At 40.5% G+C, this 21,804-nt stretch overlaps 1 protein-coding gene across 2 annotated transcripts in view; it reads right to left on the reverse strand.

Moving 5' to 3' along the window:
* EXOC6 (exocyst complex component 6) overlaps positions 1–21,804 on the reverse strand; it is a 1,799,203-nt gene that overhangs the window by 43,154 nt on the left and 1,734,245 nt on the right. For both annotated transcript variants that reach the window (XM_044056688.1, XM_044056689.1), the window contains one exon: positions 10,621–10,733. In XM_044056688.1, coding sequence (XP_043912623.1) covers positions 10,621–10,733 — 113 coding nt within the window. The remainder of the gene's footprint in view (positions 1–10,620; positions 10,734–21,804) is intronic.

Consider the following 21,804-nt stretch of genomic DNA (forward strand, 5'->3'; position numbering starts at 1 on the left):
GCTTTTTTTAAGCGTTCAGTGATCTAATATAGACCCTATATACTAGTTAATGGCAGTGATGAAAAAGATCTGAAAGATGTCAATTTTCAAAAAGCTGTTCTGCACTCCTTCTTGGACCATTTGGAAGGTATCCCAGGGGATATCAAACTTATTTATGAAGAATCTTCAAATACACTCACAGAGTTAGTAAATAAATTGCTGCGAGCATGTATTGTGTGTAAAGATAATGCTATTCATAAGTAAAAAAATTTACACTCCCTGTTCTGCACCCACTGTTAGTGAAGTAAGGGGAAAGGGGAGTAGGAGATGGATTAATCAGGACAGCAAGTCCCACAGCAGGTAGCAGGACAATCATGTTAGGGGCAAGTTATATAGGGGCAACAACGAGCAGCATCAGCTGCCCCAGCCTCTCAGTTAGCTTCTCAAGTTACTCAATCTATATAGGGTCCTCCAAAGAAACAGCCTATTAGTTATTCCTGTAAACAGTTAGGTCATACTAAAAATAATTGTAAATATTATCGCAAATGGTGCCAGAAACAAGAGGCAAATGGTAAGTTTCTTACCGTGAAAAATTTTGATAAGCCACGTGTACCACGACAGCAACAGGTAATGCAGCCATAACTACTAACACAGCAGTACACTTCACAACAATATGTGACAGAGGGTAATAGGGGCTATAGCAACAACCCCTATATACCACAAACACTCAACAGTTAGCATTCTCAACACAGCAAAGGGATGGTGTGACACCTAGTGTCAATGTACAAGGTAATATTGTTAGCACACAGGATACAACTGTTCCTTCTGACTTTGTTCCTGAGGGTCCAGTAAATCCTAATTATCAGCAGCGAATAGCCTTGCATCATGAACTTAATCAATCTTCTTATGTTGACTGTGAAGAGGTCGAGGAAACACTGCAATTATGTCCTTTGCAGTCCAATACCACCGATGATTCGGGGTGGGAAGTAGATCTACTATAGGGGTGTGACCCCCCACCCAAGTCTCTTTCTTGACTAACTTCAAGAAAGGAAAAGATGGATGACCACTTATCAACATTTGGGTAGAGGGGAACGTGCGGGAAGATGTTCTTTTAGATACAGGAGCAGCTGTCTCAGTGACAGGTAGGGATTTGCCTCCTGACTTGTCTAAGCTTACTTGTATTTCAGGTTTTAATGGCTCTGGATGTCTAGCCATAGGTAGTAAACCTGTACAAGTACAATTCTCCCGTCAAGGGGAACCAGTGAAAGGGGTATTTCTGATGCATAATTCTTGCACTTCTGCAATCTTGGGAATGGATATATTATCCAAAATGGGAATTGTCATAGTCCTTCCTAATGGCACTATATGGCAAGGACAAGGTCCCATGTTGTGTATGATTGAGGCAATACATGTATCAAACAGCTCTGAAAAGGGCTGTACCATCAGCCCTACTGAAAATGAAGTATGGTTAAAGGTAAAACAACAGTTCCCTACACTGTGGTCTCAAGGGCCCACAGACTGTGGGAAGCTACAGAAAGCAGTTTCTGTAGGTAGGTTCATAGGTAGGTACTAGGCTATCGGCCCTAGGGCCTATACAAGCCCAGCCAAAAAGGTACCCTGGCTTTTGCCACCCAAGAAAATTATTTTCCTGTGCCACTGTCGGGCAGAGCCACAGAAGTGATCCCTGGGGTGAATTTCCTATTTCCCATCCAATCATCAAGATTTTTCTTGAAGAGTACTAATGAGGAGCTTTGTTTGATATAGATAGGTAGTTTATTCCAGAGTATGGGAAGTCTCTGGGACAGGAATCTATCCCTCCGGCATGTTCTGTTTATTGTGGTGACAAGGTTTAGGTCCCTAGAGCATGTAGCTCGGAGGGATTGGGACTTCTTTAAGTGGAGCATGTCCAACAGCTCTGGGTTTGACATACCTTTGTATGTTAGGCAGAGATCGCCTCTGAGTAGTCGATATGCGACGGAGTAAAGCTGGTGTTTTTTGAGACGGTCTGCGTAGGGCATCTGTTTGAGGCCGGTAATTTGTGAGGTATTTCTGCGGCCTTTCCAGTTGTTGTAGATGTCTTGTGAGGTACATACCAAAAGGGGCGCTGTACTCTATAATGGGTCTAATGAGTGATGAGTAGAGTGGAACAATGACCTCTTTTTTTCTGGATGAGAAACCTTTTGCGATGTGGTGTGCACCGTAGAAGGATTTCCTGACTACTGTGGTAATGTGATTATCAAAGGAGAGACTACTGTCCACCTGTGTCCCAAGGTCTCTTATCACACTTTCGGTGTTAAGTATACTACTGCCTATGTTGTAGTTCATGGGTACAGAGTTTTTACCAAAGGGGATAACAATGCACTTTTTGGCATTGAGCTTGAGGCCATGGCTTTGACACCAGGCATCTGTCTCAGAGAGGCCCTTTAGTAGGATATCCATATCATTAGGAGTTTCGATTATGGCTCCTAGTTTGCAGTCATCTGCTAACTTTGTCAGCCAAAGACCTTCTGTGTTAGCCTGTATTTCAGAGAAGTGGATACCAAACAGGAGAGGACCCAGGACTGAACCCTGTGGTACTCCACTTGTCACTGGTCTGAAGACAGATTTGGAGTCTGCTACTTTCACAGTGTGGTTCTGTCAATGAGCCAGTTGGCAACCCATCTTGTGACACAGGGATTTATACCTAGTTTAGTGAGTTTATCTATAATTCCAGCATGGGGGATGCTGTCAAAAGTCTTGGTAAGATCTAGATAGGCTGTGTGAACCACCTTACCCTCGTCTACAGCTTTGGTGACTGCTTCAAAGAAGTCTATCAGGTTTAGGAGACATGATCTGCCTTTTACAAACCCAAACTGGGTGGGGTCCAGAGTTTGGAGATTACCAATGTCTTTGTTTATAAGTTCCATGATGATATGTTCCACGGCCTTGCAGACCAGGCTAGTCAGGCTAATGGGGTGGTAGCTCCCGGGGTCTGTGGTGGCTCCCGCCTTGTGGAGTGGGACAGCCGTCGCTGTGCACCATTCAGTGGGCATGAAGCCTGAGGTGAGGCTATGATTGAACATGGTACTTAGGTGTGGCGCCAGTTCGTTCTGTAGTTCGTATAGAATGCAGCCTGGGATGTTGTCTGGTCCCATGGATGCTGTGTTCTTGGCTTTGGAGAGTGTGGTTTTTACCTGTGCAGTCGTGATTACAGGAACTTTGCATTCTTCCAGTATAGAGATGAGCTCTTTAGGGGGTGAGAGGGTGGTAAAGTTAGCAGTGAACCTATCTGCGAGGATGTTGGCAATATTAGTTGGGTCTGTATATTTAGTGCCATTGTGCTGTAACTCAGAACAGATCTGAGTGTTGCCATTGAGATTCTTGACATAGCTACAGAATTCTTTGTGGTTGTCTTTAGAATCAGTGTCGATTTTGTTTTCGTAACTAGCTTTGGATGATTTTATCAGGGATCGCAGCTTCTTACTGAGGCTGACCAGGGAGCTCCTCCACTCATGAGATTTTACTCTCTTTTGCAACAGTTTCTTCCTTCTGTTGTACAGTTTGTTTATGGCAGGGGGCCACCAGATTGGCTTCCTTTTTTTGGATTTTTTTGGTTCTGTTTGGGATAGCACGATCCATGCACTCGTGTAAGTGCTTATAAAGTGCAACTGTGTAGGATTCAGTAGTGATTTAGGTAGTGACGAAGATTTTATTCCACCGTTTCAAAAACAGTATCTGATCCCAAAGGAAGCAGAGACAGACATGCAAAATGGCATACAACGATGGCTTGATGTGGGAATAATTTAAAAGGGAAAAAATCCTACAAATTCACCCATATGGCCAGTTAAAAAGAAAGATGGCACTTACCGACTGGTTATTGATTTACGAAAAGTGAACCAATTCACGACTCCCTGGGCTCATCTGATTCCAGGGGTCCCAGAGCTAGCAGGAAGAATAAAACCACAAAGTCAGTGTTTTACAGTCATAGATTTAGCTAATGGTTTCTTTGCAGTACCACTGCAGGAAAAAGATGGGCAAAGGTTTGTTTTCCCATTTCAAAATGAACAGTATGTCATGACGCGGTTACCGCAGGGGTTTCAAAACAGTCCGGTTATATTTCACCAAATAATTGGACGAATACTACAAGGTCTAGAATCTGATGATTCTGTTCTGCATTACATCGATGACATATTAATACAGTCTGAAACAAAAGAACAGCATTTAGCTAAAGTGACACAGGTCCTTCAAACACTGCAGGAAGCAAGGTTTAAAGTCAAAAGTGAAAAGGTACAATTCATGTCATCTTAAGTAAAATTTCTAGGTACTATTTTACATCCTTCTGGGCATACTCCTTGTTCGAATAGGGTGCAGGGAATTTTGCAAATGGATAAACTGGTTACCATCTGGATTTGCACAAATTTCTGGGTATCATGAATTATAATCAGGAATTTATAGAGGATTATGCCAGCATGGCAGTTCCTCTGTATGACATGCTTTCTAGCCAGAAAGAATGACCCTTTCTGGAGTGAGGACCAAAGGAAAATACAGCTTTTTGTGATTTAAAGGCAGCATTGGCCAAGGCTACAGAATTAGTAGCTCCAAGTTTAACACGTCCCTTTGTGTTACAGGCAGCAGCTGGACCCAACACACACACTGTTGTGCTTTTACAGGAGTGGCCTCAGGGTTCTGATTCTACAATGGAAAAGATTTTACGCCCCATTACATTTTTCAGTACGAAGATGACACATGTTGAGAGGGGATATCACCCATGCATTCAGCAACTTTTGGCCATTTACTGGGGTTTAAAACAAACTGAATACCTAACAGCTTTTTCCAAAGACATTATAGTACAGACACTGCATTATGCCATACAGGCTTTGGTAAATGAGACTCAACTAAATAAAGTGATTAATAACGTCAGTCAAGCAGTGTTTACAAAATGGTTTGCATTACTTAGTGTCAAGTACGTTCCAATAAAGGCAGGAGATAAGTATTACTTATCTAACTTCAGGGGATATGAAGGAAAATGACATGAATGCATTAGGCACATTTCAAATCCAGAAAAGCCCGTTCTGTCTCCTGATTTTCAGGAAGACAGGCCATCCGTCTTTGTTGATGGTGCTCAATTTTGGGACAATGGACAATATCGCACTGGATTTGCAGTAGTACCAGAAAACCCTTCTATGGGACAGCCAACTGATTCAGTTACCGAGACACACGTCTGCTCAGCGAGCAGAACTGGAAGCAGTTCTTTATGTGTTGCAGCATTTTCCACCTGTCAATATTTTTTCAGACAGTGCATACATAGTTAATTCTCTGCGGCTACATATGTCTACATGGGCAAGGAGAGGGATTGTTGATAATATGGGCAAACCAGTCAAACATGCTTCTGTGTTGCAGACTGTTGAATTTGGTTCGTAGTCAGTCCCTTGTGGGTTGCTACAGTATCTTAAAGGTAAAACCTCATCAAAAAGCTACAAATGAAATGTTTCAGTTAAATAACTATGCTGATCAGATGGCAAAAAAGGTAGCAAAGAAAGGAATGCAACTGTATCCTACAGAACACCTTTCTAGTGTACCAGATAAAACCAATTCAGTACATGCTATACAGACATTTTCAGCTCTGAATTTGCAACATGATTTGCTGCAGATCCAAACTAAGTTGGACTGCATGAAGCGAAAGTCCAGGGCAATATTATGCAAAATGTTTTAAAGATGATTCTAGTCTTCCTTATATACCGTACCAACAGGCACAACAGTTAGTGAAATTTAATCATCAGGTATTGGGACATTTGGGAACACAAACGTTATGGCGCATTTTAAAAAGCAAGTACTGGCATCCGCAGTTAAAGAAAATCTGCGATTTAATGCATGCTGAATGCTTAATATGTTTGCAGGTTAATGCTCAATTGAAGAAAAAACACAGTTACTAAGGGTAACGCCAGCGAATGGACCTTGGTATGCTATCCAAATTGACTTTGCAAGCCCATTACCCCCAGCTAAAGGTGGGTACAGGTATCTTCTAGTGATAGTTGATGTTTTTTCAAAATGGGTAGAAGCAATTCCTGCAAAAACAATGACGGCTAAGGCTACAGCAGAAGCCTTATGGAAAAATATTTTTTGTCATTGGGGATGGCCATGAGTTATCATATCTGATAACAGGCCACAATTTGTCAGTAAACTGATGAAAGCTTTGTGTGATTTGCTTGGTATTCCTGTTATATGGAGCCCCTCTTCTAACTAACCTGACCTCTACCATCACCTCTAAATTAGAAAACTGCTATAATAAGATCTCTAAATTTGCCACCAGATCCAAAAATTCCACCCATCACTGCCATACCCTTCATTCTCTGAACTGGCTAGAACTTCCTACTTACTTAGACTACCTGCAATTTACCACAGCACACAGACTTTTATTTCACCCAAATAAATGTCCAGCTCTAACAAACATCCTTCCCCCTACACCCCTAATAGAACTCTCAGATCTGAACATCAAAACCTAATTATTATCTACAAACCTACACGACCTGCTAGCCAACTTCTCTCTTTTTCAGTAGGCAAGAAATGGAATTCTCTTCCATCCACACTTAGGACAATAGCTAACTCAGAAAACTTCAAAACCCAGCTTTTCACTTACTTGTCCTCCAAATGGAAATGCACCTGCTTTCACCCTATCTAATTCTATTTAACAAATGCCCTGAAGAGGTTTCTCTCCTAGGATCTTAATCTCTCTAATACCCCAGTAACTTTCTCCTTGAGTTGACTCAAGCTCTCTGCAATTGCTTCTCAATACACAATTTCAGCTTTGTAAATAGCCTCTTAATGCATGTAAAGTGTTTCCTTACTTTAAACTTTTTTATGTATAATGTTTCTACGATGATTGTATGTATAATGTTTCTACGCTTCAACTGTAATGAAGGTATATTTTAATGAATCTCTACTGTACAACCATCAGATATATCAAAAATGATCTTTGTTGATCAAGCCTGATACGGAATGTACATATTTGTAAACTGTACTTTATTCTGTAACTTCCTTACTTTTGTAACCTTACTGTTTTATGTTCTATGGAGGTTTTCTCCCTGGGCCTCCACTGAAAATGGGCACACTTGTGCCCAGTGGACTTCCCTGGTTACCAAACTGAAATAAATATAAATAAATAAATAAATGTTCCTTACCATCCCCAGTCTAATGGGATAGTTGAAAGAATGAACAGAATCAGAAGTAAAATATTTTATCTCTTATAAACTATGCAGCTTGTGAAATTTATTATCTACAAGCAGGTCAAGACGAACTCTTGTACACAGCTGTGTCTCGTCAATATGATACGCAACACAGGCCAAGGATGAAAGGAGTTATTCTTCAGGAACAGAATGTGTAAGATATGGGAAACAAACTGTCAACTGACCAGCTTGAAAGGAAAGACTTATTACTCTGGCAAATTCTCTAAACTGCTGATGCAGGCAGAAAAGAAACTATACGATTGGGACTTTTTCTTTTGTATCAGAGACTTTGCTTATTTTAAGCTGAAGTACGTTTTGATGTATATACCTTTCATTGTTAAGCTAGATGTAAACCTCATGTGCAGTAAATTAATGTTGTAACAGCAGAACTGTCTCAATGTCTTCATTGAGTAAAGGTACAGACTACCTGAATAGTGTAGTACAACTTTAACATCAGTCAGTTGCTGAGACCTTCTATCCTTCTGTTCTTTGCAGACAAACCTCACAACTCAGTATACATCTAAGGCAGAAAACAGTACTAAACATGGCTGTCAAGTTAGAAAGTTTAGAAGGATTTAGCATTCAAGTTCGAATGCCCAATATTTTAGTAACATCACTTAAATATAGCTGGAACAGTGGTGCATCTGTTAGTGCTGGTGCCTTAAAGTGTTTGGTTCTCCAGTTTGATTCTTGATCGATGTAAAGTTTCTCTGCAGTCTGCATGTCTTTCTTTTGCTCATGTGGGTTTTCACTGGGTTCTCTAGTTTCTTTCCATCTCCTGCAGTCATGCTGTAGGTGAACTGGCAAGTCTCTAAACTGTCCACAGCTATGAGTGCCATGTTTTGGTGACTTTATCTATGCATCCTGTAACAGAGCAGTAGTCAAGAGTACATGGTTCGATTTTCTTTCACCTCCATTTGCCTGCTGTGTGAGTTGAGGCAAGTGACTTAACTAGACCCTGCTCCTACATTACTATAGCTGTCAACTGTCCCTGAGTTTGTCTCATATCTTTGGTCTGCTCCTCATAAAATCTGTGTTTTTCTGGTAAATCATGCAGGACTGAAGTCAATAATGACCTCTTATCCCTCAGAAAATGCATGCTAATGCAAAATCTGTTATTCAAACAGCTTTATAACAGCAATATTTAAAATCTGTCCCTGATTTTGGTCCATTGTGCCCCATTATTATTATTATTTTTTTTTTTGCTTAGTCTATGATTCTTGTGCTAAGATATTAAGAGCTATGTGGTCTTTCCTGAAAATGGATACTTGCTCCTAGTAGGCCTACCTGGTTAACAAACTAAAATAAGAATGAAATGAAACAAACCGAAAAGAAAAACCTGGACTTGTCTTATCTTGAGTTGGTTTCTCACACAGTGCATGGATAAGTACTGGCTGCACCAACACCATAACTATATAAATTTCCAGAGCAAATGAATTACATTAAAGATATTCAAGCTGGAAGAGCTGAAGTTCTGAGGTTATCTACACAGATATAAATGAAATTAAAAAAAAAAGTTTCTAGTAAGACTTTTGAAAAAATACTGCTTGTAAATAAAGGAATAATAAGAATGGTATAAAATTCAAATCCAAAGCTGTGAGTAGATCTCAGCAGGGACTAACAGAAAATCTCAATATGGGCTTTAATACAGTCATAATATAACACAAACAAATCTGAAACAGCCAACAGGTGAACTTCGATACAGATGCCAGAGGCCAGAATCCAGATGTATTACTTTAAAACTACAAAAATGCGAAAATGGAGCTTTGTGGAATTTATTAACTAGTCAACAACTTTTTTTCCCATATCTTGATGCAGGAAAACCTGGAACATTACTTCTAATCTCAAACCAGCAACTTTGTTGTAGACATCAACACAGACAAAACCTGTAAATAATGGGACTGTATTATATGTTCAAAGAGACTTTTCTTCGAACATATAATCATCGACCCCTAAAGAGTGAATGCTGTAAAGCACGAACGGCCAAGTCTGCAAATTTTGTCCTCCAGAAAAATTCAGTCGGCTGTTATTGGGAATTGCCCTTTTCCCCAATGTAGAGCAATCTCGGAGTTGGTATATTTAGTTAGGGGGTGTGTGGGTGTGTGGGGGGCAAAGCTCCTCACTTGATTAGGGTTTTGAAATTTGTGTTTTTTGTGTACAGCCCTGTGAATTGTTTCCCTAGGGAAAAATTCGGGGATGTGGCCATTCGTGTTTTAGAGCTTTCGCTCTTTAGGGGCCGATGATTATATGTTCGAAGAAAAGTCTCTTCGAACATATAATATAGACCCTAAATAATAACCAACTGCAAACTAAGAGGACCGGGAATCATGATGAGACAAACCTCAATTTGTCTTGCATCACAAGCAACAAGGTTTCTGATATATTTGCTACAGATGTTATGACAGGTGAACCACCACATGTAGCACCAGAATGGGAAAAAATCAACCCTTTAAAGGGAAATTCAGAAGGCTGGAGAATACCTAATAATCATAAGGAGACAGATTTTTTTATTGGAATAGTATAAGACATTTGGAGGCAAGTAGAACAAATAAACTGAGGATAGCTACTTGAAGCACAGTTCCTCCAAAGTTAGAGGCACATAATGGTAAGTTGTTATATTGCAAGAAAGAAAGAAAAGAAAGCCTTTTAGTGAAAAAAAGGAACCTCCATGAACGCAGTCTCTCTCATTTTGATATCCTGACAAGAAGTCCTTATTTTTTATTTTTTTTAATGTTGCTTTCTCTCCAGGACTTTGATGACCCCTCTACTTGCAAGCAGATGGCCTACTCATTCCAGGGGATGGGAGGTGGGCATTCCTTGACTAGGTGAGAGGCCCATGACCTATTTGCTCCTGCCTGGAAATCCCGATTAGACACCCATTCCCTGTCGAGAGTTGGTAGTAAGAAGCAGACTAGCTTTATACTCCTGGGGGGATGGCTTACCCTCTCCCTTAAGAAGCAACTCCTCCAAGCTCAACAATTGCTGTCTCTTGAGGGAAAGCATGTTGGCGCACTCAAAATACTCCTCAGCTACTGAAACTGTGGCATGGCAGGCTCAGACCCCACTGGGTGAATGTCACCCACGTGATGAGCCAGCAACATTTCCTTAACTCTATGACAGGTGAGCTGGCAGGAACTACATTCCCTCTGCGTATACTGACAATTATTCCTGAGGGATTCAGCGGTACTACTAAAATGAAGCATACTAATCCAGAAGTATTCAGAAAAACAGTACAGATAAAAACTTTACCACTACTGTAAATACTGAACAAGTTCTCATCTCTAGCAAATATTTAATTGCTGTATAGCTAACAGTAACATTCTCAAATGCAATTTCCTATTACTGATTTTCTCAGTGCCATCTTCAAAAATTAGCTATAGAGACTGAAAAGTGAAGTAATTATATTCTATGAATGCAAATTAGGAAAATCAGTACTCACTTTTCTAGGAGAATAAGTGCAGTGCTAGGGTTTACTCTTAGGTACTTAGATGTTGGCTGCCCATAATCTGCCAGATATGTAGACCAGTCCCATACCATAAATAAATCAAGAAGCTGCAAAAAATAATCATAAGATTAGCAGCTGCACACATTATGTTATTAAAACATTTAAATTAACAAAGCTGAAAAGTTGAAAAACATAGATTGTAATTAAGAGAATTATGCTTTAAGATCTAATTTGCATTACAAATCTAAATATTTGACAAAGAGAACCTGTGTTCAAAAGAACTTTGATTACAGATTCTAGAGATCCATTCCCTAGAAGCAAAGAAGCAGTACATTCATCTTCTTATATCCAGATGATCAATTGTATTGTATCAACATTAAATGGTATAATAATGATTCATTGTGTAAGCTTTATAGAAATTCCATATACTGCATCTGAACCACCAAAAGACCAATCAGTAAAGGCTGCAACTACTCAGACATGTACTGTCAACATTAACAAAATAATCAAAGCATGTGTTTTTTTGCAAGGAAGCTGCACCTCCCTGCATCTCCACAATGTGGGGGCACAGTCTCCACACCCCTAATCTCTTAAATATGTTAACTTTATGGTAGTACTACCTTGGACTAAAAGGAAATGATGAATTAAAAAAAGTCATTTACTGCAAGTTTGTGCAACATTAGAGTTATTATATTTAAGGAATAGAAGTTTGGGGGTGATGTCAAGTATACTATTCACTTCATTTTGATGCTTTACACCTGGTAGCTTAAGACAGTTGATTTAGTCAACTATTCATGACTCAAAGTATTTGATTTGACAAATGTAAAATGATAGACCACTGTGATGTCATACAGTCATACAAACAATATGCCTACCCATCAGAGACACTGTGAAAATTAGAATGCCACAGTATAAGAAATGGCAGGCTCTATACTGTTCATTGGAATGATGCACATTTCTTGTGAATTTAGTTTCATTAGCTGTGTACATAAAATAGCAGTGGATGTAAAAAGGAATGTGTGCAGTAATTTGAATATGGTAACCATTTCAAATATTGGGACCCCACTTTACTGAATCCGGTAATATGTAGACTAAATTGCTGAAAATCCAGACTTAAATATTCTAAAGTCTAAAACTATGATTTCTTGGAATGTTCCCTTGTCTTCAAAGTATGGAGATCACGGAGCTGGTATATATAAGTTTGGGGAGTGTGAGGGGTTGTCCCTTACATCCGGAGAGTGTGGGGAGCTTGCCACTTGCAAAAATAAAATTTAAAGGAGAGCAGCGATGTTTGATATTCCCCCTTCTCTTGAATTTTCAGACTTTTTTTAGTTTGTCGAGACTTGGCATTTTGAGTCCCAGCATTTTAATAGACAGCTTCTGAATGTTATACAAGTTACAAAAACAAAACAGGATATGCTATGAAAACTGTCAAAGTAATAAGGACTATACAGTAATGTTTAGCTATTCTTTTTTATAACAGTTATTACACAAGTATCAAGACAGCATGCAGGTACAGATATCTGAAAAGAATAAAATGTACGTGTTCAGTTAATTATCTAAAGAATCTATAAGCGCTCTTCTTATATGTTAGAACAGGCTTATTACGCAAACCAAAACACAAAGCAGCAGGCCCACCAGAGTCACCTGTATGTATATTGTGCATGACAGATCTTTCAGTGGGGCAACAACTACATGGGATGGCTATATATGAATCACACATAACTAAAGTTTGTATATTCATATGAAACAGGCTATTTGTCTGCCTTACTGTGTCTGACAAAACATATTTTACTGCTGTTTTCACTGCTGCAAAACCTTCTTTGCTACTTTCACTGTTTGCAAAGTAATTGTTGCTACTTTTCACTGTTTGCAAAGCATCTGTTCTGTTTGTTCTGTTATCCTGCCAAGCAGTGTTTTAAATAACTGATTTTGTTTCTGTTTAAAACATTATTTGGTTTCTCCTTGCTGTTTTCTGCTGTTTCAAACATTTTTAGTGTCCCACTGTTGCTTTTCTGCTGTTTAAAACATTTTTGGTGTATCCCGCCTAAATTATTGTAGCTAGTAGCTAGGTTTGCTGCACATGGGTTTGTTTGTAGTGGCTGTTGTATTCTGAGCACATGCTCCAAGCCATCTTTGATTGGAAGGGGCCCTTCTGCTCCCTTGTGAGAGAAGTGGCTGATTGGAACCTGCCTGGTGAAGGGTGATTGGTCTAGGGCTTGCAGTAAGCACCCTCATTGGTTCTTCTGAGTTTTTTTAAAAGTTAACTTTTTAGCCTTTTATATTTAAGCCCTGCATTTGAGCCACTTTCTGCTTGTTTGTGTGTAGCGCACCACTACACATTGTGAGCTATAGATAGATAATTTTGATATTTTTTCCCTTAGATAGAGCTGTAGTACATTAGTGCAGTCCTCATCTTTAGTACATCTCTGATCTAAGAAGCATTGCTAATGAGCTGTGACCTATTATATCACCAACTAAACACCCCATCTACCTCCTAGATCAGTCTTGAAAGTGCCCTGTTTGTGATAACATTTATTCAAACCTAGCATTATGGACAGGTGGACTACCCTTGTTTTTCCTGCCAGCCTTGTTGACTTGGGTCTCCTGAGGCAGTGTAGCCTCATGAACACTGACAACCCACTACTAATAACTCACACCAGTACAGAGTGCGAGAGATGTATCTACACCAATAATCTTGAATACCTGCTCTCTTGCACTGAAAACAATAACAGTGAAGAGTTTGTCAACTCACCCACCACTATTCAGGCACATAGTACGCATCCAACACACAAATCAACATACACGGAGGTTCTCTCAAAAAACTTACCGAAACACCAGAGACCTTCAAAACAAAAGACTGCTACAACTAACAGTTCCCAGAGAACCCAAGACACATAGCAACACCAGTGTCTCACCTACCAAGCCCTTAAGGTGTAACACTCAAAAAACTAATTTTCTTGTCATTGGAGACTCCATAGTGAGATACACGGATGTCCCACTCACCAGGTTAGATAAGAAGAAAGTCATAATCAGCTGACTGTCTGGTGCCAGTATTCATCAGATCATGCATGCATTCAGGTCTCTTGGCAACAAGTACCATTATGACTCTACCATAGCTCATGCTGGAGTGAACGACCGGAGACGTACCTCAAAAGCAGGTATGTCCCTAGCCTTGAGAAGCATATTACCCTTACCTAAAATTATGCCACAGTATTAAACAAAAATGATCAATTTAAATAACTGGCTTAGTTTTTGGTGTCATTCAAAGGGGATCCAGTTTCTGTCAGCCTGGGATGACATGGTCGACAAACCTCTCTACTTTGCAGAGACTGTTTGTACTTGGCACCAATAGGCTTTCAGCTGCTGACAAAGGGCTCTTGCCTCCTCCATACTGCCTTTTTGGGCAAAGTTTCAAAAACAAAACTGATGATGTGAAAATTGCCAACCATAGCAAAATAAGGGTTATGCTGCTAAACACTAGGAGCTTAATCCAAAAACTGCACACCATGCAAGCACTTCTATCACTTGAAGGATGTAGATGTCTGTGCAGTCACAGAAACATGGTTCAAAGTCTAAGAGAGTATTTCGGCCTTGCAAGGCTACAATGTCTTCCACACCTTCAGACCACGAAATGAATGTGTGAGAACCAAAAGATGTGGTGTTTCTATCTATATTAGAGACAGATTCACTTCCTGACTAGTTAGACTTGACAACTCCATGGGATTACTCCAAGTTCAGATTACTGTGGGCAAGACCCCCATTCAAGTCACAGCTACTTATAGATCCCACTCCATGGATCATTATGCACATGAAGCCTATTTGACCAAACTGGGGTCAATCCAAATATTGCCAAACACTGTGGTTATGGGGGATATTAATTATCCCACCATCAATTTGGAAACCCACTGTAGCCCTAACTCATAAGAGTAAAAGTTCCTTGACTTTGTTAACTCAAATGCCCTGGAACAAATTGTTCAAACCCCAACAAGAAAAACAAACATACTAGATCTGGTCCTCATTAACATGACAAACAGATGCACCACTGTAACTGTCAGACCCTCATTAGTTAAATCTGACCACAAATCAGTCGCCTTCAAACTGGTACTAACACCAGAACTTACAATGGGTGAAGTCAGACTAAAAAAACTATACCCTCCCTAGGGGAAAATATAAATGCATTCCAAGCCCCACCCCCAGCTGGAAGTGGTAACTACACCAAAGCTTACACTAAAGCTCTGTCAATCACTTGTATAGGTGTATAGACTCATTTGTTACAGAAATAATCAAAGCCAGAGCCCCAAGTGAAAAAACCTCCCTGGTGGACATTCAGCATCCAGCATCAACAAATGCAAAAGAATGCTGTCTAAGAAAACTAAGGCGAGGCTCCAAGAATGGAAAAGCACCCTCCTCAGCCTCAACAGGCAAATAAGACAACATATCAAATCCTCTAAGGGTAACTTTGAGAAAAACTTAGTAGTCAGAGACAAGGATAATCATAAGGCCGTTTACAGCTAGCTTAAAAGATAGGACCCAAACATGTGCCAAACAAGTGACTAACGGTATCACACACCCTGATCCTGCAGAGATAGCAAACCTACTAGTGGACAGATTTAGTGAAACTTTCACTCCCTTAACCCCTCCAAACTTATCACAAACCTTACCCCAACTTATCCCCACCCTACATATCCGAACAGCAGGTCATTAAAGCCTTGTCTAAGGCATAAAACACAGCCTCTATGGGACCAGACAGCATCCTAGGCTGTCTTCTAAACAAACTAAAACACAAACTATTATCACCTTTAAGTACCCTATTCAATCACAGCCTAACCACTGGCTTTGTTCCTGTAGAATGGAGAAAAGCAACAGTTATTCCCCTCCACAAAGGTGCCATAGCAAGAGACTCACGGAATTATAGACCCATAAGTCTGACCAGCCTCATCTGTAAAGCCATGGAACTTATTATCATGGACCTCATAAATAAAGATATAGGCAACCTCCAAACCATGGATCTGACCCAACGTGGGTTTGTCAAGGGCAGATCCTGCCTGTTAAACCTGGTGGATTTCTTCAAAAATGTGACCAGGGCCATTGACAAGGACAAATCTGTGCACACAGCATACCTCGACTTGGCAAAGGCCTTTGACACAATCGCACACTTGGGCATTACCGATAAACTTAGCAAACCAAATGTAAATCCCTTTGTTGTAAGATGGGCTGCCAACTTGCTTACAAACTGGTTGCACACTATCAAAGTGGGTGACTCCACAACAACCAGCATACCTGTTACCAAGCAGGGTGCCACAAGGGTTAGTGCTGGTCTCCCTACTGTTCCAAGGGGTTGTAGCTGCCCAAGTTTACAGACGACTGCAAACTGGTTGCAATTACTGAATCCCCAAATGATGTCATTATAATTCAGGAGGGTCTTACGCAGACCGACTGGTGTCTTAGTTACAGTCTCAAACTAAATGCAAAGAAATGCATCATCATTCCCTTCGGTAAAAACAATGTCCATTCACACTATCAGTTTAACAACAATACCCTATGTACCTACGAATTGATAAGAGATCTGGTATCACAAGTAGTGTGTGATCTTAACTTTGACCACTATGTATCTACTGTAATAAGGAAGGCTTTCTACATAGCACACTTTATTAGCAAAGGTATTGCTTCTAGAGCAAAGGAGGTTATAACTAATCCGGCCTATAATTGAGGATAACGCCCCTTTGAGGATGTACAGTACAAAGCACCTGTAGCAATTGGAGACACCTCAGAGGTTTCTAACTAAAAAGATCAAGGCACTCCGGCATGTGCCTTACACAGACCGACTAAAGTGCCTTTCACTATACTCAGTATCATACAGACTTCTTAAAGAAGACTTATATCTGGCTTACAGGGCAATCTCTGATCCAAACCTAATGAATTTGCTGCACATCTGTAAATTAAACAGGACTAGAGCTATCCATTCAAAGGACCTAAATATGGCCTACAACTTGAATAGGACGTGCTGGAGGGACAGATTTGTCTCCCAGCAACTGCCGCACTTTTTCAATAGACTGCCAATTCTTGTGAATCAGAGCACCTCTATGACACTGTTCAAAAGGAACTTGGACGAGTGGATGGGGCACCATAAATTCTTATCGGGGATAGTGCCCACAACCCTCCTGGACACGGGCAGCCATTAATGAATACAATCCTGGGTACTGACAAGTGTATCTATGGTATTATAATGGGATGAAACAGCTAGGCTTGACATGACTTCTGCATCAATAGCCTAGTAACTGCCCATCATCCTAATGAATCTATAGAAAACTTTTTCTAATATAACATATATTTATTGATATTACAAATTCATAAGTTCTTACAAAGCTTTTAGCTAAGGAGGCCATGAAGATGAAACCATCAGCTCATTTATACAACAGATGGGGTGTGCTAAGTAGAACTGGAGTCAACGCAAATATTGCAGCTAAATAAGCATTATTACCAATTACAATGGCTGATAACTGGCACATATTTAGTAGACAAATATTTATAGAAATGTATTCAAAACTGAAAACCCCAGAAAATAACTAAACAAAAACTTCTGTGAAGATGGCAACCAAAAGGTATGGGTAAGTTTTCTCATTATAAGCAGATGACAAAACAAGATACGAGGGCAATGCTATGATTAACCACACCATTTCCAACATAACATATTTCTTTTCTTTTTTTAATGAAGAAAATATTAGGATTTGTTTTAATTTAAATGCTTGGTCTGAGAAAGAAAAATGTTGATGAAATGACATGTCTTGGTGGGCATCCTTTAAATCAAATGGTCTTATCAAATTGCACTGAAGTAAAACTCACTGGATTATTTTATGGGCATTTTGTGAGAAAGAAAAAGATTTTGCTCTAGGTGTTGTGGGGGTTAGGATGTTGTCCCACACACTGCCTTATTAAATATGACCATCTTTGAGACTGCATAATGCAGGGGAATGAGGACAATTTCCCCCCTTCAGTTTTGGTTGAGTTGTGAATAAGATAAAATTCAATGTTCTCAAATTTACACAGCTTTCTTAACAGGAAAAACTGAACAGATGTATCAGATTTGTAACAATTTGTTATCAATGAATTCCCCATAAATGGATTCATTGAGGGACTTCAGAAACAAAAAAAATAAATTCTGGTAATCTACTATAAAAGGGTACTGGGAAGGGGCTTCTCCCTACAACTGCCACTTTACTATGTATTACACCAAGTCATGCCTCTTCAAATAAATCTGTCAGATAATCTGAGTACAGCCAAGTGACTGACTCTGTTAATAAGTCATAATGGTCAGTGAAATGGGTGAATACCAATGAAGTATTTTTACAGAAGCACAGCTACATTAGTACAAAATTTAAAGGCATACCTCAGTTTGAGGAGAAGTTAAAAGAGGAACTCAGAAGAGCTAATGCAACAAATAAGCCCTCAAAACTGCCAATGGTGTTTTATTTTTTTAAACTGTTCCATGGCTAGATAACAAAACAGGAGTTGGGACAGACTGACTGGGAAGAAATGGACAATGTAAAGATGAGAAAAATCACAAGCCAGAGCAGACATTTGCAGAGATAGGGGAAGGATCCTGAGGTACTGTACATACAGTCAATAAGGTGTCTACCACAAGACAGTGATGATTATCTGAGTGAAAGTCAGTATTACTGGTTCACTTTTTTCTGATATGAAGTATTGTCAATGGATGAGATAAACTGTGCAACAGGGTGCTCATGGTAATCGGTGAGTCACCTCCAGGTTAGTGGCACAGCACGATGCTTCGGAGATTATCCACGTGCAACTAACAATGGGCAAAACTGCAGTTCAAACTGCAGCTTGCTACAGATCACCCACCATGCCCCAGGACCCCCATTCCACATTTCTGGAAACATTGGGTAACATAAAGGTCCTACCAAACACCCTAATATTGGGTGATTTCAACTACCCAAGCATTAACTGGAAGAAATACACAAGTACTAACTCCCTTGCCCAACATTTCCTAGAATTTATAAACTCAAATGCCCTGGAACAACTGGTCAACATTCCCACCAGAGGTGACAACATATTGGACCTGGTCATCACCAACATGGACTGGTGTTCCACACCGGACATCAACCCCTCGCTGGTTAGATCTGACCATAAGCAAATCACTTTGGATATCCAAATTCCACCCCCACCCCTGGACAAGGGAACCACCATGAAAACCGTTTCAAAAGCAAACTTCACATTACTTAAGACGGAGGTGGAAAGTTTCAAAGCCCCCATGCTAAAGGATAACGCTGTCCAAGCTGCAAAACCCTTTACTAATGCATTCTATGGGCACCTACAAGAATGCATGGATCGTGCTATCCCAAGCAAAACCAAGACTTACTCCTCCAAGAAAAGGAAACCAGTCTGGTGGACCCCTGCCATAAACAAGCTATACAATAGAAGGAGGAAACTACTACAGAAAAAAGTAAATCCCAAGAAGGGAAGATATCCCTGATCAGTATCAGCAAGAAACTACGATCCCTCATAAAAATGTCCAAGGCGAGCTTTGAAAGAAAACTTGCCAAGGGCTACAAAGATAACCACAAGGCATTCTTTACCTATGTCAAGAATCTAAGTGGCAATGCTCAGATCTGCTTGGAGTTAGTGCAGAATGGCACAAAATACACTGAACCAACCGATATTGCCAACATCCTGGCAGACAGGTTCAGTGCAAACTTCACCCCCCCTCTCACCCCCAAAAGGGTCCATAACCATACCAGAAGAATGTAGAGTCCCTGAAATCACAGACACTCAGGTTAAAATAGCCCTCTCCAAAGCCAAAAACACACCATCAATGGGACGAGATGGTGTCCCAGGCTGCATCATACACGAGCTCAAAGATGAACTAACCCCTCACCTAAACACACTGTTCAAACTCAGCCTCTCCACAGACTACGTACCCATAGAGTGGTGCACAGCAACAGTTATTCCGCTCCACAAAGGTGGAGCCACAACAGACCCCGGGAACTATCACCCTATAAGCCTGACTAGCTTGGTCTGCAAGGCTATGGAGCGCATCATCATGGAACTCATCAACAGAGACATTGGGAACCTCCAAACACTGGACCCTACCCAGTTCAGCTTTGTTAAGGGCAGATCATGCCTCCTAAACCTGGAGGACTTCTTTGAGACAGTTGGGCTATAGACGAGGGAAACGGTACACACAGCCTACCTAGACCTCGCAAAGGCCTTCAACACCATTCCAAATTCTGGTATTATACACAAGCTCACCAGCCTGAACATAAACTCCTATGTCACAAGATGGGTTGCCAATTGGCTCACGGACAGAACCCACATGGTGAGAGTTGCGGGAGCTAGGTCTGACTCTAAATCGGTTACAAGTGGCGTTCCCCAGGGCTCAGTCCTAGGACACCTCCTGTTCTGCATATACTTCTCAGAGGTACAGATAAGCACAGGAGGACTATGGCTGACCAAGTTCGCAGGCAACTGCAAACTAGGGGCTATAATTGACTCACCGGCTGACACAGCCATCCTCCAAAAGGGTCTCACTGAGATGGATACCTGGTGTAAAAATCATGGCCTCAAGCTAAATGCCAAAAAGTGCATAGTTATTCCCTTTGGAAATAACAAAGTACCTACAAACTACCACATAGGTGGTAGTCCTCTAAATACGGAAAATGTAATAAGGGATCTGGGGACCCAAGTAGATAGTAATCTCTCCTTTGATAATCACATTGCCAAAGTGGTTAGAAAAACCTTCTATGTGGCCCACCTAATCACAAGAGGGTTTGTAACCAGATCAAAAGAGGTCATTGTACCCCTCTACTCATCACTCATCAGACCAATCATAGAGTACAACGCCCCATTTGGGATGTACCTTACAAGACACCTGCAACAGCTGGAAAGACCACAGACGTACCTCACCAAGAGGATCATTGGCCTCAAACAGATGCCCTATGCAGCTCGACTGAGGAAACTCCAGCTATACTCGGTTGCATACCGCCTGCTCAGAGGTGATCTCTGCCTGACATATAAGGCCATGTCCAACCCAGAATTGATGGACATGCTCCACCTAAAGAAAACCTTATCCCCTCAAGCCACACACTCTAGGGATCTAAACCTCACCACAACAGGAGGGATAGAATCCTGTCCCAGAGACTTCCCATGATTTGGAACAAGATTCCAATCTACATTAGGCAGAGCTCCTCACTAGCACTCCAAGAGAAACCTTGACAAGTGGATGGGAAACAGAAAGATTACCCCGTCTGCTGGACAGAGGCACAGGGAACTAATCTAAGGGGGCGGCGAAAGCCAACACATTCTGGCTAGGCTTATAAATGCCTTCAGGCAGATAGCCTAGTACCTACCTATGAATGACAGGCTAGAAAACACTGTGTGGCCCTGTCGCTCTGGGGAAGTTATAGGGCCCTAAAAGTCATTTGAACAGGAGACAAGTTTCTGATCTTTTACACTAATGAGGCTGGTTTTCCAAGGCCTCTATGTTTATGAAAACCATAATGTTGTAATGGTACTCTGGGTGGGTTATTTAAAACATAGGGAACATAAGTACCGTTATAAACAACCTCTCATTCTCCTGGGTGTACTATATGTGAAAGTCAGTAAACTGCACTTTTAGGCAGATCAGTTTGCAGCAATATAATTCAGTAAACCTGTCTTCAGTCAAATAAACCAATCCACCAGGTAAGCTGTAGCATTACAGGAAATTGTCATACATACAACCAATACTACTAAACTACACTTATCAAAGTCAGTGGTGTTTTATCATAATCTCTCTGTTAACTAAACCACATTTCTTTTGGTCTGATTGTCTCCGACATACATCACTCAATTGTCAAAAAAAAAACAGTTTAAGTGTTCTTTTTGGTCCATCTTGGTTCTCTCTGAATATCCTAACAAATTTTCATTCTGCTATTAACTTATTAGTAAAAACAAAATGAAAACTCCAGCAAAGCTAGAACTTCCACTGAGTGACCTCCCAAACCTCTTGTATCAGAGGCACATGGGATATATGCAAATGATCCTTATGAACATCAGGTGTTTCAGCTTATTGGCAATTCTGAATGTCTATGACTTGTTTTATCATTTTACTGAACAACTGCAGGCCAATAAAGCCAAATCCCACTAGCTGTGAATATGCATATCTCGGCCTTGTTA

Source organism: Protopterus annectens, chromosome 14.part0, assembly GCF_019279795.1.
Source record: "Protopterus annectens isolate FY-2018-M chromosome 14.part0, PAN1.0, whole genome shotgun sequence".
Lineage (NCBI taxonomy): Eukaryota > Metazoa > Chordata > Ceratodontiformes > Protopteridae > Protopterus > Protopterus annectens.